General features: G+C 39.6%; 1 protein-coding gene across 8 annotated transcripts in view; it reads left to right on the top strand.

Moving 5' to 3' along the window:
• The window catches only part of GRIK1 (glutamate ionotropic receptor kainate type subunit 1), a 361,961-nt gene that overhangs the window by 227,283 nt on the left and 111,511 nt on the right, over positions 1-23,167 (top strand). For 7 of the 8 annotated variants that reach the window (XM_040621050.1, XM_040621052.1, XM_040621051.1 and 4 more), the window contains 2 exons: positions 400-657; positions 13,431-13,612. In XM_040621050.1, the coding sequence (XP_040476984.1) occupies positions 400-657; positions 13,431-13,612 (440 nt within the window). The remainder of the gene's footprint in view (positions 1-399; positions 658-13,430; positions 13,613-23,167) is intronic. The other variant, XM_040621057.1, reaches the window with a different exon arrangement.

Here is a 23,167-nt window from a genome sequence, read left to right on the forward strand (position 1 = left end):
GGACAGAACTTCATTCACATGAAATTCACTTGGCAAATATCTTGTAGAGCAGCTCTGGGCACGCCTGGGTTATGCCATGCCAAGCAAGGGATGTGGACCCCATCTGATTAAAAGTGATGGTGTGACAACAGCCACTCATTTTTGATTGGACAGAATTGGCCTTGTGATGTCCCACGCTAATCAGTCCCACGTTCAAATCTCTCAACATTTTACTATCTTGGGGATATGGAAGTTGGATTAAGCATATTTTCTCAACATACAGATGGAGAGTAGAGGAAAATTTCTAATAATGAAAATAAAAAGAGGGATCATGAAAGGAACGATGAAATTCACAGCTCTCTCTTTCTCTGCCCCCTTCCCTGCCCTCCCTCTCCACCCCTCCTTGTCTGTGGCCACCAGCCTGTGACCAGTTGGCTCTTGGTGTGGCTGCTCTCTTTGGCCCTTCCCACAGTTCCTCTGTCAGTGCCGTGCAGTCGATTTGCAATGCTCTCGAAGTTCCACACATACAGACCCGCTGGAAACACCCTTCGGTGGACAACAAAGACTTGTTTTACATCAACCTGTACCCAGATTATGCAGCTATCAGCAGGGCAGTCCTGGATCTGGTCCTCTACTACAACTGGAAAACAGTGACGGTGGTGTACGAAGACAGCACAGGTATGGGACTCTCATGACACCTCACCTGACCGTGTCGGGTCTGAACAAAGGGAATCCGAGTGTTCTAGAGGCATTAACTCCTCAGGTGGAGTGCATGAAAATGCTCTTTTATATGAAGCTAAGGGAGTATTCTAATTTAAGAATTCCACGTGTTGCCATGTCTGATTCCTTTGGATCCTTTCTGATGATCCTTCCATCATCATACTTAGGGGGATTGTTTTGTGTTTTTGTTTTTATTTTAGTTTTTTACTTTGAAGTTTTAATTATATTACACATGAGTTGGGATGAGAGATGACTAATAGAATTTTATTATTTTATTTTTTATGACTACATTTTTATTTATTTTTATTTTTTATTTATGCTTAGCTACCCAGCATATAGTACATTATTAGTTTTTTGATGTAGTGCCCAACATATATCACCTTATTGATATTGTAATCCAATCAGAATATTCAAGACGTGATTTCATTTCTCCAACTCTATTGAGACTGGGACAATGACTCCATTTCTTAAATAATGCAGAGAAAGTTGGAAAATGACCATGAAGTATGCTTCCAATTTGATAAGTAACTATGTAAATGTTATATGTTAGACAAGTTTCTAGAGTAGGTTAACAGAGAAATCTAGTCAGAGGTTATATCAATAAAACTGACCATTTCATAGGAAAGGGACTAAGAACCCCTGATAACCAACCCTTAATAAATCTTTCAATGTTCTACTGCTTATTTTAGGAGGCAGAACAGAACCGTGATGCTTAGAGTCTCCATCTCACTAGAGACTTTTTCCGACCTGCCCCCATTTCAAGTTTCTTTTGCAAGCACCTTTCCTCTCTGCCTTCTGGACACAGTTTGCAGTTTGTTGGAGCTCAGGCTCCCTTTATACAGTTAAATCCCCATGCTGGTGACTCTTCTTTGTCAAGTCCTTCTCATTTGAAGCTGTTCACCATCTTGCCCTCATCTCCATTAACGCTGGCACTACATTAACCCCTTCCCTGCACTCCCTATACCTCACATCAGCTGGGATAAAGAGGCCACCAGTCCTTCCTTACACACCTCCAACTTCATCGGACTCTTACTGAAGTATAGTGGACTCATAATGTTACATTAGTTTCAGGTGATTCAACAAGTTTATATCCTATGCTGCGCTCCCCACAAACATAGCTACCATCTGTCACCATATAATGTTATTACAATGTGCTTGACTGTATTTCTTATGCTGTGCCTTTTATTCCTGTGACTTGTTCATTCCATAACTGGAAGCCTGTACCTTACTCTCCCCTTTACCCATTTTGGCCATCTCCCCTCTGGCAACCATCAGTTTGTTCTCTGTATTTATGGGTCTGTCTGCTCTTTTGGTTTGCTCATTTGTTCATTTGTTTTGTTTCTTAGATTCCACATATAAGTGAAATTTATAAGTGAAATCATACAGTATTTGTCTGTCTCTGTCTTATTTCACTTAGCATAATACCCTGTAGGTCCATTCAAGTTGCCACAAGTCTCATTCTTTTTATGGCTGTGTAATAGCCCATTATATATATATACCATATCTTCTTAATCCATTCATCTATCCATGGACACTTGGGTTATTTCCATATCTTAGCTATTATAAATAATGCTGCAGTACACATAAGGGTACATATATCTTTTTGAATTAGTATTTTCATTTTCTTTGGATAAATACTCAGTAGTGGAACAACCAGATCATATGGCATTTCTAATTTTATTTTCTGAGGACTCTCCTTGCTGTTTTCTACAGTAGCTGCACCAGTTTACATTCCTACCAACAGTACATGAGGGTTTCTTCTTTTCCACATCTTCACCAACACTTGCTGTTCTTTGTTTTTTTGATCCTTAGTCATTCTGACTGGTGTAAGTTGATATCTCATTGTGGTTTTGATTTGCATTTCCCTGATGATGAGTGATGTCAAGCATCTTTTCATGTGTCTGTTGGCCATCGGTATGTCTTCTTTGGAAACAGTCTATTTAGGTCTCATGCCATTTTTAATTGGATTAAAATTTGGTGTTGAGTTGTATACTTTTTTTTATACATTTTGGAGATTGACCCCTTATCAGATATTTTATTTGCAAATGTCTTCTCCCGTTCAGTAGGTTGCCTTTTGGTTTTGGTGATGGTTTCCTTCGCTGTGCAGAAGCTTTTTATTTTGGTGTAGTGCCAATAGTTTATTTTTGCTTTTGTGTCTCTTACCTGAGGAGATGTATTCATAAATATGTATGACTCTCCTTTTCTGAAGCTGGCTCCTTACTATGCATGGTCCTCCACACAACCCCTAAGATGGTGAGCTCCCTCATTCTACATGATCACACTCAAATATCACTTCTTCCTTGAAGCCCTCTGAGACCACCATAGAGTTCAATAGCACTTTGCAAATATAAGTATTATATTACATGTTTCAATGACCTGTTTGCACATCTAGGAGACTAGGAATTCCTAAACATTGGCCTTTTATCTTATTTATTTTTATAATCTGCCACCTAACACAATTATGGAATATAGGGAAGTACTTAGTTAACTATATGTGCAAGGAATAATACTATTTACTTTCCACATATTTTTTCTCCAAGAATTAAAATTAACTCCTTTCTTGATCTACACATTTGGTAATAAGGTAAGAAAATCATCAGTGAAAATTAATAAAACAAAGCACTTACAACATTTTTACTAGTATTTCATTTTTCATTGTCCTTTTCACCAAGCACTAGTACTTTCTACTTCTTGGAGGATGAATAGTAAGCCTCCTCTACTTTGCACTAAACTCTGGTTCCATTTTAAACTGTCAGATAAAAGAGACTGTTCTGGTTGGAAATATGCATTTGTGTATTTTCTTAGACCTCATCTCATTTTAGAAAGAAGTGAAGGAAGGTGATTGGATATATAACTTATAAATGTTATATTCAAAACAGTCCTACAGGGAAGAATAAGCCACAGGCAGTTATATTCTTAAAGCTTCACCTGCTTGCTGGGAAGAAAAACATACCATCAAATGAATTCCACAAGCATATTTAAAAGGCCTTGAGAGGGAATATTATAATGTGCAAGGGTGGAAAAGTTTTCCCTTCCTCCCTTCTAGGATCTTTGGTTGGTCAAGCAATTAAATTGACATGAGACAAATTAACAGAAGTAAAGCAAACAAAAGTTTAATAAGAGGTATACCATCTGTAAGCACGGGACAGACCCAAGAAAACTAAGTAACTCTCTGAAATGGCCAAAGCCATCACCTTAAATACCATCTTCTGCTAAAGACAATAGATGTTGGGGTTGGAGAGTCAGTTATGGGAGGTTATCAGGAAAAGCAGGGTGAACAAGGGTAAGGTTGTTATGCATATTTAAGTCCTGCCTTGCCTTCCTCATTGAGAAGAATTTCTAGAGATTTAGTCATTCCCCTCTTCCTGGTACAGTGAGGTAGACACCCTTACAAATGAAGATTTCCCTTACACATGTAAATGTCTCTTACAAAAGGGTAACATCTACTTAGATCTCAGAGCTCCATCTGTGCCTGCTGTTTCTTAAAAATAAATATCTTGGGGCACCTGGGTGGCTCAGTTGGTTAAGTGTTGACCTTCTGCTCAGGTCATGATCCCAGAGTCCTCGGATCCAGTCCCACAACGGGCTTCCTGTTCCTCAGGGAGCCTGTTTTTGCCTCTGCCTCTCTCTCTGTCTTTCATGAATAAATAAATAAAATCTTTATATATATATATATATCTTATAATAATCCCCATGCCAAAAAGAAACAGTTTGGACTGGCAAATTCTGTTCCCCTTCAATTATAAATTAAGTGTGGTCAGATCTTCCATGTTGCTTATCTTTGTAAATAGAGAATTGCATGAGCAAATAAAGTCATACTATTTCTTCTTATGTAGTACACTCGGTAGTACAAATTTTTCTATTTCTACATCACCAGGAAAGCAGGGCCATCCAAAGGGAAAACAAATTAATGAATGATATTAAAACTTTTAGATTTAATTTAAGAGCTCAACTGAAGGTGTGAGCATAACTGTTATAGATTTCAAATTGTATTTAGACAAACTATAATTTGTAAAAGGATAACACAGAAGTTGATGTCCTAAACAACCTTCTGATTTCAGGTGAGCACTCATAATTGATGGGGATTTTGCACAGGAGGAAACTCAAATTATCATTTCTATCATTTTTTTACAAGAAAGTGAAATCTGCTTTTCATCCCTATTAAGTTCACCTGAGCCCTGTTGCTCAATAACTCCTTGCTAAAGTTGAATATCCCAAATGAGTTTGTATGTTGCCCATTAAGTTAGAAATGATTCATGTTAAAATGATGTTGCCCACAAAGAAATTAAAAATGTAAATGAATAATCAATTGAGCCATTAAATTGGAACCCAGAGAGTAAACAGGTCAACAGAGATCAATAAAAGCAGACATCTTTTGCTTTTGAGTAGGTTTAATACTGCTTGACTCAGGGTTTTGGTTGCAGTAATTATGAAGCCATAAAAAGGAGAAAACTTAGTAAACCTGAAGGAAAAGAAAGGACTTAGGTGTGCTCAGCATCCGCCCTCACACCAGAATTAAGTACCCATTAAAGAACACTTTATTGGGATTTGTTTAGGAGTTTGTTAAATAGCCTGAAGCCAGCACAGATGTCTGGGGGACCAAATGGCCCATGACTCCCATTGAAGTCAAGGGGAGCACTGTGCTTGTCTCTAAGGACAAAATTCAATTCACTAAATACTAGCAGGCAGAATTCTGTCCTCTGGAAGTAAAAATGTAGAAAAACCCTAGAGAACTGTTGGAGTGAAGTTTTGTTTTGCTTCATCTCTCTCTCTCTCTCTTTCTCTCTCTCTCTCTGTTGCCTGGATGTTCTTCCCATCAGTCACCTACTTCTCTCTGATTCCCACATCCAGAGGTGACCCTAGGCAATGAGAAATTGCTGCTCATTGGTCATCCCCTCTGCTTCATTAGACCCCTGGTGGAAGCCTGGTTTCTATCCCTTCGCACATCAAAAAGAGCTGAGAAGCTGAGCACCAAATGCTGTGTGGAGGATATTAGCAGTTTCTGCTTTTTCAAGTCCAATCTCAGTGAAATGCAGCCACAACTAGTTCTGTAGAGCAGGGGCCAACAAACTTTTATCTCTAAAGGGCCAGATAGTATATAGCTCAAGTTTTGTGGGTCGTATGGTCATGACGATTTCCCTCTGCCACGGTAGCAAGAAAACAGCCATAGGCAACATGCAAATGAACAAGTATGATGTGTTCCAATAAATATTTATTTATAACAAACAAAGAGGCCAGTGCAGTGGGATCAGTGTGATAGGGGAAGGGTAGTGGGAAAGTAGTCAGAGAGACACACCATATAGATCGTGGAGGACTTTACAGACATCAGGGAGAGCTTCTGCTTTTCATGAAATGGGAAAACCATTGGACAGTTTACAGCAGAGGAGTGACATGATCAGATTTCCATCATCAAAAAATCATTCTGGCTCTTGTATCGATAATACAACACAGGCAGGCAAAGGTAAACATAGATAGCTTCTAGAGAAATCAAGGCAACTGAGGAAGGTAAGTAATAGAGGAGTAAGAAATTGTCAGTTTCTTGAAATATTTCAAATGTTGAGCTAGCATAATACCCTGAAGAGGTGGAAGCTAGCTGAGAGAGAAACAGAAGAATGAAGAGTGAGTCTAACCTTTTTAGCCTGAACCAATGGAAGGCGTTAACATCACCTGAGGTGGGGAAGGTTATAGATGGAACAACTTTGGAGGAATAAGGACGATATCAGGAGTTTGTTCAGTCATAAACATGGGAAGTTTGAATTTGTAATATCTACTATATTCAAATGAAGGTGATGAATAGGCAGGTAATATATGTCTGGAGTTCAAAAGGTGGTGTGAGCTGGAGATACAAATTCAAGAGCCCTCAGCATATAGATGGGACTAGATAAGGCCATTAAGGAAATGAGTTCCAGCCAGATGCCTCTAGCCCTGAGTCCACAACATATAGTCCTCAAGAGATTTTTTTTCATCCACAGTTTCCTTAAGGCATTTTTCTCAACACATCAGAGCCATGAGATTTCTAAAATGCAGCCTAAAATAGCTATTAACTATCACTTGAAACATTATCTCAAAGCTTTACAATGAGGATTAGTTTGAAATATGGTTAACATACATAAAAATGTTAGTGATTGGAAGAAACAATAAATTCAAGGAGAAAACACAAGAGAAATGACAACCACAAATAACACAATAACTAAATTCTTGAGTTCTGATTATGTGGCACACACTCTTTTAAATATTTTGTATAATTAACTCATTTAATATGCTCAGCCACTCTACAACTTAGTGAAATAATTGCTTTTATGGCTGTATGGCTGTATTTAAATAGTGACTTAGATTTATTATGTTTATTACCTTTCCCTCCATCTTCCCATAGAAAACAGAAAGAATATATTGTTCAGAACCAAGAACCTTGACAGAGACCTAAAATTTGGACTTGGAGAAAATCAACATTTTGTCATAAACTACCAAGCCAAAATGAAAGATATTCAGTATGCAATCAGTGCCAAATAAAACAAAAGTAAATTCTTCCCTTTCAGCAATCACAGCTCACCCCACTGTGTTATGATGACCATTTGTGCTAGCCAGAGCACTTCTGCTACAAGCCCTCTCACAATTCCACCTGAAATAGCTGGAGAATAGAAGTCCTTGGCACTCACAATCAACAAGATAATAAATTATAGTTCTTTTTTTTTTTTTTCTCTGTCCTCACTCTTTTCTACCCTACCTATCTACCCACTCCAGTCCTCTGCCCTGAACCCTATGCAAATTTTCAGAATACTGTTTGGAAACCAATCTTTAGGTATTGCACAGGGGTATATTATTTTTAGCTACCATTGATATCAGCAGGAAGTCAAGACTAAAATACTCTGGTTGAGCTAACTGCAACATAGTTCATCTCAAATATTTTGACTAGATTCTTCTTTGAGGTCCTTTGATCAAGGGACACAATTTTTCTTTTGGGAAGTCTCTAGCTTTTTTTTTTTTTTTTTTTTTTTTTTTTGATGCACTTTTGAAAAATTATATGTATGAAGATCTGCACTTAAAAGTGCTATATTTCCCCCAGGTAATTCATTCACTTACCCGTTTCCATTTCTCAGTTCTGATTTTTCCTTCCCTCTGGAGGGTACATAGATCCCCTTAAGAATCCCATTAGATCTGGGTATATTAACACACCAACAAGTTTGTGAAATGCCATTTTCCATGTTTCTGAGTACAAATGAAGAGAAAATTAACATTTAAAATGCACGATCTTATCTGTGGGTCCCAATGATTTACTGTGTTCATTTTCATGGCATCAACCCCACTGATGTGGTCTAATGAACAGAGAATTGGATTAAGACTCAAGAAAACCTAGGTACTTTCCTTTTGAACTAATACTCATTGCATATAACTAAGCTGTCCAGAAAAGAACAGGGCTGCAGTGTGAGGTGGAGAATTTCTCAAATAGAGAGGTGTTCAGCAGCAGCTGTGTGGAGGGGAATCATGCATCAAGGAGGGGTTTGACCTTAAGGTCCCTTCCAATTCCTGGCATCTGTGACTTATTTTTAGGGCCGATCTAAACAATTAACTTCACTGTGTCTCACTTTCCTTACTGTAAAATAGTACTGACACCTTTTCATTTCAAAGGTATATTCTGAGGTTTATTAAGATACTTATAAGGCACGTAGCATCCTTCATAAAAGGAGTAATGTAAATAGCAAGTTTATTATTATTTAAGAAGAAGGCATGGGAAATTTTAAACACTCACTGGAAATAGCAGCTTCTTTTTTCCCTCCTCCATATGCTCCGCCTATTCCCAGGGTCACTCCCTGTGCATGCAAATCAGCATTTTTCTGTGTCGTGTCTGAGTGCACGGAGTGGATAGGTGGCCAAAACTAGGTTTTAGGATTGGCCATTGGGACATTTTTGAAAGTTATCTCCATATGCAGAGCCCAGCTCAAACTCATGTGAAATAAATAGGCTCCTGGCTCTGAAGTGCTTTTAAAACCAAAGACGTGGTTTCCAATTGCATTCCTGAGGATGGAAGTGGAGGAAAGAGGCTCTTGTGTTATTTTCTAGGCCCATGTTTACTCTTTTTATTTAGCAAGATGTGAACTTAGAAAAAAGATGCCAGAAAGCACACTGAGCTCCTGTATGCCTTTCATCTAGGTTCAACATGTAATCCTTTGTTTTAATGCTCTGTGATTCTCTCAACATAAAATAACTACAGCAACAATAAATAATAATAGTAATAAGTAATAGTGTTGTTGAATCATTTGAAAGTAGGTGGCAGACATCCTGACCTTTGGTAGACCCTAAGTACAGTAGTATGTATTGCCTAAGAACTAGGGCCTTCCTTGTTATAACCACACTACAATTGCCAACCACAGAAAACTGAACACTAACACAATACTATTATATACAAATGGGATAATAGTTCTTAAAGAATGCTCTGCAGAGATGACGGAGTCTGGGGAAGCAGGTATTTGCTGGCCAGAAGGGCTCATTGCAGGTTATTCTAAACAACTGAGGTTTTCCCAGCAACTGGAGGCTACCATGGTTTCTCCTCCAGCGCATGGCTTTTCCCCAGGCACAGAGAGCCCCCTGTGCTGCTCTTGGCCAATGGTGTTGGGGGCCCTTTGGCATTTTTCACCTGGATGGAAGGGAGTCAGGGCCAACTTATCTGACTCCGCACCCTTGTAGAAGTCCCCCGTGCCCAGGTACCCCTCACACCCTCTCCTCACAGGAAAAGGCTGATCGTTGAGATCGAGGTTGCTGGGTCTGCACTAATCTCTCTCTCCCTCTCTCTTTACACACACACACACACACACACACACACACACACACACCATATTACAGTTTCTCTAACTGACACAATAGTTGCCCTTACAGGATTTTTTTGAATCCAGGATCACTCATTGTATTTAGCTGTCATCATATTTTACTCCCCTTTGGTCTCCTTTGGTTCAGCCTTCCTTTGCCTTCCATGACCTCAACATTTTTGAAGAGTCCAGGTGAGTTTTATTGTAGAAGATCCCTCAGTTGGGTTTGGTTGTCCCCTTAACTGCATTTTATTTTTCAAGTCCCTCCACCGTGAGGTAGGTAGAAAGACTACCACCATCCCCAGATTCGCATGCACCGTAACCTTCCTCTGCACCCAGAGTCCCATCCTGGGAGAACTGGGTCCCTCCTCAAGGCTAGCTTCTGAACACAGGATGACCATTAGCAAAGTTAGGAGTTGTGCCTACATCAATTTCCCTTCCCTTTGTTTAGCAAATAATTTTTCACTATTCTTTACAATGAAACCGTAAATGATTGATGGATTGTTGCAAAATGCAAATAAAAGGATAAAAGGGAACACTTTCTTTATTTTTTTTCTCCTGGAGGGGGAGGCTTTTAAATTGTAAATTCTACAATGTTTGCCAATAAAGGCAGAAAGGCGTTTTTTTTTTTTTTTAAGCAAGCAATTGCTTTGGGAAGAGAAATGTAAACCTCACTGTTCCACCCTTCTTCTTCCCGCAACTTCCTCTGTGCTCTTTAAATCTGCTGACCATCTTCCTTCCTGAGGCCAATTCACCGGCAAGCAGACAAACTGAGAAAATTAGGGACTTAGTAGTGAGTATTTCCAAAAGATAAATTTAGACCAATTAGAAACTGGTCTTTTGTACTGAGTTGTTCTCCTTTCTCCTCTATTGGTATTAAAATAACTCTCTATGGGGAAACAGTGGTAAAAATGCATAGTCACCTTTTTTGAGGAGGAGAGAGCAAAATGTCTATTAACGGCCTCATTTTCCAACTAAGGTTGAATGCTTTTATGCAAGTCCAAAGTTTTCTTTCTCTATTTTATTTATCCAGTTACTTATTCATATAGCTAGTTAGTTAGTTAGTTAGTTAGTTAGTTAGTTAGTCAGTCAATCAGTCCGTTAGTTAGTTGACCTGAAATCCAGAAGTCAAGAGGGACCACTGATTTGGTAAAAAGAGTCTGAGATTGGGAGTCAGAAAGGAGACCTGGCTTCAAGTTCTGGACTGAATAACCTTAATAAGACCTTAGGGTCTTGAACAGGTTGCTCCATCAGCCTCCATCAGCCTCAGATCGTGATTTATAAAAATTGAATAGTGATTGATACTCATCGATGTCACAGGAGTTGATGGGATGAAATCCTTCTACAAGCTTGTTTTGTTTTGTTTTGTTTTGTTGTTTTTTGCTTTTGCTTTTATACCACTTTATTCCAACCTGAGGATCTCCAGATAAAACTAAACACTGGTGAACTGTTTTCCTTCCTGATTCTGAATTACTGTAAATTTACAAGTTCTGCTAGCAGTGTTGACTTAAATAGATTGAATCATCTCGGACACACGGTAGATTTCAAGTAATGAAAATACCTGAAACAATTAGTGCAATATACTGAGCTGATCGAAATGAGATGAATGCTGGAAAACAAGGCTGCAAGATTGTTACTAACGTATTACAATACTTACGTTACAAACGACCAGTACATTGTTTATTACGGTTCTAGCCACATAGGAACAACTGAAGCCCCTTTCTTAAAATAAGATGGGTTCATGTCCCACACCCTGGGTTTAGCATGGGGTTTGGCACATAATGAGCATTCAGGAAATGTTTTCCCGTAAAAATGAATGAACAAAGTGAGAAAATGTATTCAACTTTAAAATACCGTTAACATGGTAAGTGCTCGTAATAGGAAGATGCACTTCATACTGATATTCCATTCAGCAAAGAACAAATGAGCGGTTTGTTGCAGCACATGAAATGCACTTTTTAAATGGTTTTCCTGTTTTAATTAAAGGTCACATTGATCTCCTTTGTGGTCATGCTCTAGAATAAAGAAAGAAAGAAAGAAAGAAAGAAAGAAAGAAAGAAGGAAGGAAGGAAGGAAGGAAGGAAGGAAAAAAAAGCAACTATGCAATTGCAAAGCAGGAGGGCGATAGAAAAAAACACAAACAAGACTCAAGTAAACCAGGAGTAAAAAAGAAAGGAGAGTGGGTCCCTGATTCTATTTTTTTCCCATCTCATTAAATAATCCAAAATTATCTCTGTTCCCTCAGCACCAGCAATCTGTGTTTGTAAGGCTGGACTGTGAGGTAGAAAGATTGAGTGCTGGACGCAACAGGAAATGATTTAAACGCATGGTTCCTACGAACTATCTCTGTGGCCCTCACAACTTACTTAACTGCTCTGAGCCTGTTTCCTTGTTGGAAATAATGAAGTTAGTAATGCTTACTTCACATGATTATTGGAGGACTAATAACTACGCAAGCCCAGGTGCTCGGTTTTCTTCCATTTTTAGTACTCATCCGTGGCTCAGGACTAGTCATCCCAGAAGCGGAAAGGATGAGTGGCTCTTTACTGGTACTTGAGAGCCTTCACCACGCTGATTGGTTTGAAAAAAAGCAAGAGTTCCCGAAGGCTACATTCTAACAATTTCAATCATTATGTAAATTTTTAAAAAAATAATGAGCAGTAAATCTTGTTAGGGCTCTACAGATCCTAACCACTGCTACCCCCGCCCCCCGTTGTTTGCATCCATTAGACTCTGAAGAGCAGCTTAATTACATAGTTACTGTAGGTGCTTCAGAATGCAACCTATTCAAGCTATTAGAGGAATCTTTTAACATCTGAGCCACAAAAATGTGGCTTGGGTGGAGGGGGTGGATAACTACATAAATAAAACAAGAAAATGAAAGACATGCTTCAAGTCCAGAGGTAGCTGGCATCCATGAGAGTGCATACCCAAGTTTCCATCTGAATACTGATAAAACTTAATATTGCCTATAGATTACTTGAAGTTGACAAATCCTAAAGACATAGAATGTGTAATAAAAAAAAATTCAATTTTCCAATGTGGTGAGAGTCCTTGAGTGAGAGCCAGCGTCATGCAGAGCAGCAATCACAAGTTAATGTTAAGGGAAATAAGACGGAGGCTTCATACAGCCGTGTGTCTTGCCCTGGTAAAGTGTGTCTATTAAAGAATGGTGCAGCTCGGTAGTTTCACACTCATGGTGAATCAAATATTCTCCGTCAAGTTAGTTGGCTGTATACACTTTCCTACAATCATCAATAGTGGATTTTAAAGGAATTTTGTTTCTGCTTTTATTATCATAATCTCTAAAAACTCCATGGCCTTTCTTTTTTTTAATCAAGAAAGAGTTTTCCAATTCAATGTTCAATCATATTAGAAAGAGGATGTGATAAGCCATTTCTAAATGGTTTATATGGTAGGAACTGGAAAATTATATAGAAAATTATATAGCTGGGAAACAGTATGCTATACATAAATAGTTGATGAAAAGCTTACAGACATTTATAGCGCCACGAAATTCTAGTATTCTATTGTCTGTTTTTGTTTTTGTTTTTTAGCAAGTATTATCCATTTCATTGAACACCTTTGGAAACTTCAAGCAACTTTTGTTTACAGAAGTTTTACCGTTACAGAGTTGGTTTGTTAAAGATTTGTGGTGTTGACCAAAAGCTGGAGAGGACAATTGCATTTAGCTAAATTCAATATTCACTTAGGACAATTGTGTTTCCAAACCACACACGCCCACAAAAGGAAAATACAGTATAATCCACCACAGAAAGGGAAATGACAAATGAGAAGTCAATAGCATAATCTTTAGGAAGGTGGCCACTTGATACATTTTGGGAATGATATGAGTTTGCCTGTAAATGGCAATAAACAAATCTTCTTTAGACAGAACAGTCTGTTGCATGATGGGATGTCATTTTCTAGGTCTCATTCGTCTGCAAGAGCTCATCAAAGCTCCCTCCAGATATAACATTAAAATCAAAATCCGCCAGCTGCCCTCGGGGAATAAAGATGCCAAGCCTTTACTCAAGGAGATGAAGAAGGGCAAGGAGTTCTATGTGATATTTGATTGTTCCCATGGAACAGCTGCTGAAATCCTTAAGCAGGTAAGAGGGGCAGGGAGGAGGTGAAGTGGAGGGGAGGGGATTTGTTCACTTCCCTTTCTCAAAAATGCCATCTGGTTTCACTTAGAACAGTGTGATAAAACTGCAGTAGTCTGCTTTAGGCTGAGGATTGCTGCTTTCAGAACCCTTTTAAAGGATTCAGGGAGTTCGTAGGGCTCAGGGAGTTCAAAAAGGCCACCTGTTGTGTATAGTTGTAGATATGGGGTCCTATTATTGGGAGGTATGTACATCCTGTCAACAGAGAAGGATGACATTTCAAGGTGATTAAGCAACTTTTCTTTTACATCTCTTGAAAAGACTGAGCAGATTTCATTTACGTAACGCCTGACTTGTCCTAAATACATCTTCCTCATGGCAAGACCTCTGTGTCAAACATGCAGGATACTGAGCAGAGTGAAAAGGGGGCACAGGGACAACAAAGAAAAGATGCTTCCCTCTTCTAACTTGTCACAGACAATGAACTGTCATGCATTAATCCTGATGAGTAATGTGGGTGGAAACACTTGATAAATTGTGAAATCGTATATAAATGAAAGATGTTAGGAATGTTAGGAATAATGATAACAACAGGGTAATCATTTCTGAGCACTTCGGGATATAGCACTGGTCTTAGGCCCACAAGAGAAAACTAAAAATTAAAAAAGATAAAGCAGACTAGTGGTCCTCAACCCAGAGTGATTTTTGTATCCTCAGGGTCTTTTGGCAATGTCTGGACACATTTTTGTTGTCATATTGGGGAGAGTGGCACTCTCCTGGCAACTAGTAATTAGAGGCCAGGGATGATAGTAAACATTCTATAATGCACAGGACATTCCCCACAACAAAGAGTTGTGTACCCTAAAATGCCAATAGTGCTGAAGTTGAGAAACTCTGGCATAGACAAAGACAATGGAAAAGGCTAGCCAGACGCCTAAAATAGACGCATTAATAAAAGATCAAGGGATGAATTTGGAGGAACATGGGAAAAAACAGCCAGGTCATATTTATGTGGCCTTAATGGGTGTCTCTTTGAATTTAATTTAAGCAGTTGTTGTGGCATAAAGCAATGTTCTTATCTGAAATGAAACAAACAATTATTGTACTCCCTAGTTTAAAAGGTTTGGGATGTGCTATGTGGTTGACTGGCAATGGACACTAATTTTATAAGTAGACCAACCCCTCCGCACAAACGTAGAGCTGCAGATTTCCAAGTCACTTGAGAGAGCTCTTCAAGCAGCCATCCCGCCTGACTGTCCAATGCTGGATCTCATACTTGAAGGCCATCTCTCTGAAGCCATGGCGTTCAGAGTTGAGTTTTTAATTTCACTGAAAGTAGACAATCAGTTAAGTTGATTAGAGCCTTCTATTGTCTCCTGGATGATTACACTAAAAATCTATTTCAAGTCAGAGAACATGTTTTAAAGTTACAGTTGAAAACAATGTTAGGGCCACTCCTGGGTGGCTCAGTCCGTTAAGCGTCTATCCAACCCTTGATGTCGGCTCAGGTCTGGATCTCAGGGTTGTGAATTTAAGCCCCCACTGGGCTCCATGCTGGGTGTGGAGACTACTAAAAAAATTCAAAAATGAAAACAAAACAAAACAAAAACCTTAGACATCATCAAGGCTAATCCTCTCACTTGAGAGGATCGAGAAACGAACTCAGCCTCCTCTGTCCCACCCTGCACCTTGTCATTATGAAATGTCACTCTTCCAGTTAGGTGGAGAATTTGTGTTACCTTCTCCTAGACTATATAATGGCATTAACAAATCTTTAGATATTATAATTATGGCGATCTCTCAGTAAAGAAAACAAGCATGCTGCAGTGATGTCAACAGCTCACTTTAAAGGTAAAATAAATACAATCAACGGCACTTTATCTTAAGGCTTCATTTGAGAATTTCAATATAGTTCATTAAAGTGTGTAATGGGGTGTGAACCAGAACTGAGAAAAACACCCAGATTTTATGTGTAGCCCTCAAAATGCAAAGAAGCACCTCTTCCCAGGAGCCTGTTGTAACAGAGACTGGGGACTTCATTACATTTAAGAGAATGATTTGCCGATGAGGCTTCTCTTAGTGAGATACCCATTTGGCTCACATAACTGACTACCTCTCTCCCAAAGCACAGGCTTAGAATGGGCAAGCCTGGGAAAGAGCTGCTAGAGTTTCTCCACTATTTCAATCAATATGGATATGATGTTCCTTTGAAGCAAGTGGCTCTTTTCTGGTAACATAGAGATTACATCATCCAGACCGATTTTTTAAATAACAAACCAAAAAAAACCCTTGTAGTGAAGCACTCCCAAGAAATGTCTGCTAGGGGTTGGGGGGGAGAGGGATTAGTTCAGCTTTGTTCTAGCCATTGACATGAGCCCTTTTGCCTCTATCCTGTGCCATATCATATTTTATCTTGTGTTCAGTCTTCCTCATCATGTGCGTGGTAAGACTGCCGTGAGGCATTGGGAGAAACTACTAAAGGGCGTGTTCACCCACCTATTATTGTAGACAAATGAGCTACAAATGTTGGGGGGGGGGGAACCTTTTTAGAATGTTCTAGCATAAAACCCCTCCCTTACTGCATGTGAAAATACATCACACTGTGAAATCACAGCAGACGATCCAGGTTGCCGTGAAGGGCCTCCAGGTTGGTTTAACCAGGTTTAATCTGGACCTCCAAGAAGCTGTGTGGTTGGAAAGTGAGATTGAAGACCTCAAGACTTTCTATTCTGGTCAAAATGAGGCCTGAGTCTTCTGTGTGATCCAGTTTGACTTGACCCACTGGTTTTGGGCAACAATATGTAGATACAAAGAGACCTTTCCTGCATCTGTCTACCAAGGGTGTCCCTAGGGAAGCTGGAGACTACAAGAGTTCAGGTCCTAATTCTGGCTACCATTCAACCATTCTTTTCCTACCTCTTCTACTGGGTACCTAGCTTCCTATATACTGTCTTATGCAGCCTTAAATAAACCCTGGGGTAAATTTGGTATTCTCAGTTCAGAGTTGAAGAAACTATAGGTCAGATAGGTTAAGTGCCCTGATGAGGTCACTCTCTGAGTGGCCAGGCTGCCTCCTGGTCTCCAGACCCACCTATTTTCAAAGCCCGTGTGCCCACTTCACCGTGAAGGGCCCCATTCAGAATGGATGAGCCATTCTATTTTGAAGTAGGTTTCCAGAAACATCTAGAAAAAATACAACCACTTGCTGCTGGTCTCCCTTAGATGAAATTCATATTAATAGCTCATGCTTTTTTGGGGACTAAAATCATTGCTGATAAAATTTTCTCTGCCAGGTCAACTTGGCTTTCTTCTCAAGCACATTTCCCATTATTTCTGTGCATTTCCCTGCATCTTCATCATATTTTACTACTTTTTAATGATTCTTCAGAAAAAAAAAAAGAAATCAAATGCACTTTAAAGAATATATCTGACATTTATCTAAAAGTAAAAATTGGGGAGAAGTCTATCGTTATTCTTGGGCATGCTAATCACTACAGCAAATTATTTCTATTCATATTGAACAAATGCTATATGATGAGAATCTGAAAAGTTATTTCCCAAAAATTAGTTAGAAATTCAAATGTCAAGACTTGATTAGGCTACAGAGGAAGAGAGATTTTGTATGAATGAACTGTCTTTGTGAATTTCTGTAGCCTGAGAGTGGCCCCAGCAACCAACAGCACACACAGGGGACCCATCCCCTCACTCTTCTCTCCTGGCCCATCCGCCACCTCCCATCTGGTGTCCTAGTGCTTCATGAGGATACTCCTGTCTCCCAGCCTGTCTCCAGTGTGGACACCCCCAGTTCTCTGCAACTCCTCGTTTTCACTTCCTCCAAGTCCCACTCTCTTCCACTCTTCAGTGCCCACCTTATCTGCACCCTTGTTCATTTCTGAGTGTGATTCTACCGAGAGAGTGGCTGATGGAAGGTGAATTTAAAGATAAGGAATGAAATAAGAAGACTCTGTACCAGCACACCTAAAACGTGCCCAGCACCATGCTGGGTGATAAACAACCATCTCCTTTATTCTGCACAATAACTCCTGGTATAATTAGTATTTTCCCTCTTTTGCAAACAAAAATTGAAGCTCAGAGATAGTAATAATTTCATCTACCATGTAATGAGCATGCTTGTAATGCAATTATCCAGACATTGCCTCATTTGTTGTCCATATTCCTTACAATACCATAACCTCCTAGAGGACAGAGACCTCCTTTGTCTTGTTGTCCCGAATCCCAAGCATGTACATTACTTGACACATAGTGCTCAGTACTGCTCTGTTGAATGTATAAAGGAAATGGGTGAATGAATGATCCAAGAACTGTACTAGAAGCTCTTGATAAAAGCAATCTCCAAAATCACCTCCCTTCCATCTGACTTAGCATGCTATACTCTCAACTCTGCCAAGACATTTGAACAAGCTGCTCTTCTATGCCTCGGTTTCCTCAAAGGAAGGTTTTATTCAACCTCTGAAATCCTATATGACTAAGAACTGTAAAGCACTTCAGCCTACAATTCCACTTCCTGAAAATAAATTTGCCTCTTCAGAGAAATGCATAGTCACTTTCAAATCCTGTAATAGGATTGAGAAAGCAAGTCACAATTTCAAGCACGGTAACCGGAATCCTAATGCTTCCCTGATAGAAAGGGAGGGAACGCTGTGATGCTCCATCCAGCAGGGAAGCTGCGTCAGGGCTGGGCCAAGTCCCTGAGCTGGAGAGCGGCCATACTGAGCGTGAACATACTGCTTCCGACTCAGGAAACCTGCTCTCTTGTTTACATGAACAAGTGTGTCAGAAGAGAGACTTTTTTCCCCTCACGACACTTATAGCAATGAGTATGAAGCTATAATTGAGCCATTAGTCTCCATAAAACATTTGAGTACCAAAATATTTTATGGAATTATATCACATTTTCTCCTGTCAACATTCGTGAGCTCTTGCTTTTATTTTTTTCCTTTCTGTCAATTAGCATAAAAACCAGGCCAGGGAGAAAATGTATTTTTTTTTAATGCCTGGCTTCCCTCTACTAGGAAGTGCAGTGGCAATGCTGATTAATCAAATAATTTGGTGCATTGATTCTTTTCTCATAGAAGCTGGGCCTGTTGCCTGGGACCTGGACAAGCAGAAGTGGTTAGAAGGGGTTCATTTCATGTTTCCACAGGACAGAAGCACTGTCAGTCTTCATCTCTCAACGCAGAAAACAGCCAGTCAAGCAGTAGAGCCACCATGTGCCAGGAGGTTGCAAACCTGTGTTTGGAACCCGCACCCGCAAAGTCAATACGCGACTCCATCTCTAATCACAAACGCACAGACTAGGCCAAAGACCTTAAGAACTACCTTTTACGGAACTTCCTGTGTGGCCAGGCACTGTGCTAAGCAGATAAAATGCATCACTCACTTAAGTTTTATGAGAAAATTGTGTACACAAGAAACTGACAGAGCACAGAGAGATTTTATAACTTGCCCAAGGTCACAGAGCCAGCAGTGGCTAGGCTGGGATTTGAAACTTATCTCAGGATTTAAAAGGGAAAAAAAGCATCCCAATCTGCTGCTGTTACATACACCAAGATGCCCACTGCTTCTCCTCGCAAGAGAACATGGAACCCATTCTAGTTAAGCTTTGTACTCCTTCAATGCAGCTGTTTCATTCTATCCTCCAACACCCAGTCACTCATCTAGTTTACGTAAGTTCTCAAGAAATGTTGATTATATTGCCGCCTAGGAGAGAATGTGGTAGGGACACAGTAGAAAAATTCCCTCTTTCATTTAACACTATTTGTTGAGCACTGATTGAAGGTGAGAAAGATACAACAGGAAAAACAACAAGAAAAAAATAAATCCTGGCCCCTTGAGCAAAAGAGAGCTTGAAAATGAAAGTCACTAAATGTGGCTATCCAATGCCCACAGACTGGTGAAAGACGGGGAAGCTCATTTCTAAAGTGGGAGGGGACTGGGACTAGAGTCTTAGACTGAAGGTTGGTAGATCCCTTTGCAAATTCTGCACTTGTCCTAATAGAGTAAAATAATTGCCATTCACTGGGCACTCACTATGTGTCAGAATATGCTGTGCATTTGACTGGGATATCTTCTTGTCCTGTCAAAATACCCCATGTTACAGACGTGACAAATGAAGTTCCAGGTCATCTACCTAGTGGGAAGGCTGGGATTTCAAGCCAGGGCTTAACATGCCCATGACCTGAGTTTCTTAGATCCTTTAAATATGCTACTTTGAGCAAGTCTGTAGATTCTTCTTGCACCCAGTCACTTCATGTAAAATAGGATTGGTGGATTCTAATCTTGCTAATTTAAGTGATCAAGAATCCTCTTCCCAGTGTCCAAACATAAAGAATCTGCACATTGCACTTAGTAGACTTTCAAAGAAATAGGGAAACAATTAAGCAGCTCGTGTTTTTTGTTTGTTTGTTTGTTTGTTTTTAAGTTCCTTGAGTCCTTCGGTTGTCCTGGAGACAGTTAATTGATAGGAAGTCCATTACTTTGGCTAAATCCTGACAATGTAATAATGATGACTTTCAATTTATTCTGATGATAATTTGTAGTATATCATATAATTATTTTGGCAGCACATTCTCATCCTAATTGTTTCTCTCAGGCTGATATTAAAATCTATTTACATTTCCTGAGCATAAAGTTAGTTTTGGTTGGAAGGAGCAGTTCATAGATATGAGTATGTTACTTAATACGCACAAGAATTAATTGACCTCTGTTGATAACTAACAATGTAGTGAAGGGACTTGCAATGTGCCCATACTCTTAGTGCCCAGGATGCCCACTTGCATACTCGCAAAAACTTCCAAACAATAGATTTGGAAAAGGGTATGGATTTGTTTCTATCTGAATTGGGAGGAAATAAAAATCACATGTATGCCTCAGAAATACTCTAATGCTTAATTCCAGCTACGTCAGAATTTGGCTATAATAGGTGATAAGGGAAATTATCCTTGCAATAGAAGTGGGGGTAATTTAGAAGGAATCATGTAAATAATTTGAATACGTGTACATCAAAGCATGTCTTAACATCCTTTAGCAGGATCAGGGAACCTCGGCTTTATTCAAAATTTTGGGGATGTTCATTCCCCTCAATGTGCCTTTTTCAGGAGAAAGGATCCACAGCTTCTCTCAGGTTCTCTAAAGAAGCCTGAAGATTGAAGTAGGTTAAAAATCATCTTGCTGTGCTAACCACATCAGCTTCCTCAACCCTTCATAAATGCAAGATTTTACCAAAAGAATCTGACTACCCTACTTTCCCCATGATTGTTAGCCAAATCCTTTCTGCTTAAGGGTGACCCTATAGGATGTAAATTTCGCCATTTATTCAGCTAGCATGTACTAGATGTTTTGTATGTGTTAAAGACTGTGCCAAGGTAAAGGGGGAATAAAATATAATGAAAAAACCCACTGTATTGGATGAGGTCATTTAGCAAAGGACCTGTGATTCACTATTTGCTACATCTGTAAAATGGGAATATCATAGTACATATCTCACATTGTTCTGAGAGAAGTCAAATATGGCAATGCCTGTAAGGCATTAAGCCCACCACTGATGCGTGAAGTATCCCACATGTGAGAGCTTACCATCATCAGTAGCATCAGTGGTATTGTGCCTAGACAAAACTACAAGAGTGCTTCAGTGTTTCCCACTGCTAACCCTGTCAGTGCATTACCTCCTACGCTTTGTCACAACGGTCCCCAAACCTCCTCTCGGCCTGACTTCCCAAGTCTCTCTATCATACCTCACCCGATGTCATTAAATCTCCACACCAAACTTAACCCACTACATCTTTCTCCTCTTCCTTCTTCATTCAACAACTTTCCCCTCCTGCCCCTGTCTTGGTGACCAGAACCACCAGCCAATTGCTCAAGCCAGAAACCTAGGAGTTCACTTGACTCTACATTACCCTTCCTTTGTGAGTTACCAGACATTGTAGCTTCTGCCTTCTGAATATGTTTCAGATCCAACCTCTTTTTCTCCATTTCTACCATCTTCCTCCTACACTACAACAATTGATTGTCTCAAGCCCCACATTTCCCCATCCAGCATCCATGTAGCCTCAAAAACTGTACATTCCAATAAAATGTGTGACCTTATTCCTCTCGTTTGAAATTCTTGAGTGCCTGACCATGAGGCCCAGAATGCCTTAAGTACAAAGGACGCATTGTTTCACATGTCATTCAAAGCCCTCCACATCTTGTACTCACTACCATTATAACACTTAGTACACAGAAATATCTATTATCATGTCTATGGCACATTTTAACAACAACAAAAACCTGTTACCATTTTTTTTTTTTACAAACTGTCCTTTCTTGATGAAAGTTAACTCCATGAAAGAGATTAAAGGTCTTCCCAAACATCACCAAAATTAGGATCTAATTAGGATCTAATTAATTCTAATATCTAAAGAGATATTGGAATGAAATAGCAATGTAGGTCCGAAATCCTGACAGAAGGAGGAAGAGTCAGGGTCCTCATGGAACCTATGACACCCTCCAGGGCACAACTTGGGTCCAGCTCTCTGGGCAGATGGCTCCCTCGAAACTACACGGACAGCTTAGCAAGTTCTCTCGGTTTGGGGGAGTTCATTCGTTATGATAAAGCTCCAACTTCTGTGGTTCTAACTCTGGTCTCACCAAACAACCACGTGCTTTTATTTGGGTTCTCAAAGTTCAGAAGAACTTTGTGCAAATTATTGACTTTCCGGGGTACCCGGGTGGTTCAGTCAGTTAAGCCTCTGCCTTCAGCTCAGGTCATGATCCCAGGGTGCTGGGATCAAGCCCCGCATCCGGCAGCAGGGAGCCTGCTTCTCCCTCTCCTTCTGCCTGACACTCGCCCTGCTTGTGCTCTCTCTCTCTCTCTCTCTGTCAAATAAATAAATAAAATCTTTTAAAAAATTATTGACTTTCCTGCAGGAAAGTACATTGACATATACCTCCTATTATCAATTAATAAGTTAATATAGCACTAAGAGCCCAGGATTGAAATCAAACCTGGGTTCAACCGCAATAACTATGCTCTGTCTTTCAAATCTATAAAGTGAGGAAAACATCTTCTCCCCAGTAGTATGTAAAACAAAACAAAACAAAATCCAAAACCAAAACCTATTACAGCAGTGGGCATTTTGTAACACTCAGAAAACAGTCGCTATGATCATTATTGTTATAGCTTAAAAATATAAGTTTGGTTAATATAAATAGGTGATTCTCAGCTCTGCCTGCATGTGAGTATTACCTGGAGAGCTTTGAACAGATACCAGTGCCTAGAGCATATCCCAGACCAAATAAATCAGAATATTTAGAGATGGGGCACAAGCATTGGTGTTTTTTAAAAGTTCTTTGGAGCTGCTGATACACTGAGAAACACTCATATAAATAGTTCCTTGACCTGATAGTTATTAAATAAATTGACAAAATAAAAAGTCCAAAAACCTGAAGAACAGGTCTCAGGCTCACGATGACTTCAGTAGTCTATAGACATCTCATGAGACCAGCAAGATCACTGCTTAATGGCAGCATGCCCATCTCTCCCTCAAAAAGTTATCT

This window comes from Ursus maritimus, unplaced genomic scaffold (assembly GCF_017311325.1).
Source record: "Ursus maritimus isolate PB19 unplaced genomic scaffold, ASM1731132v1 scaffold_4, whole genome shotgun sequence".
Classification (NCBI taxonomy): domain Eukaryota; kingdom Metazoa; phylum Chordata; class Mammalia; order Carnivora; family Ursidae; genus Ursus; species Ursus maritimus.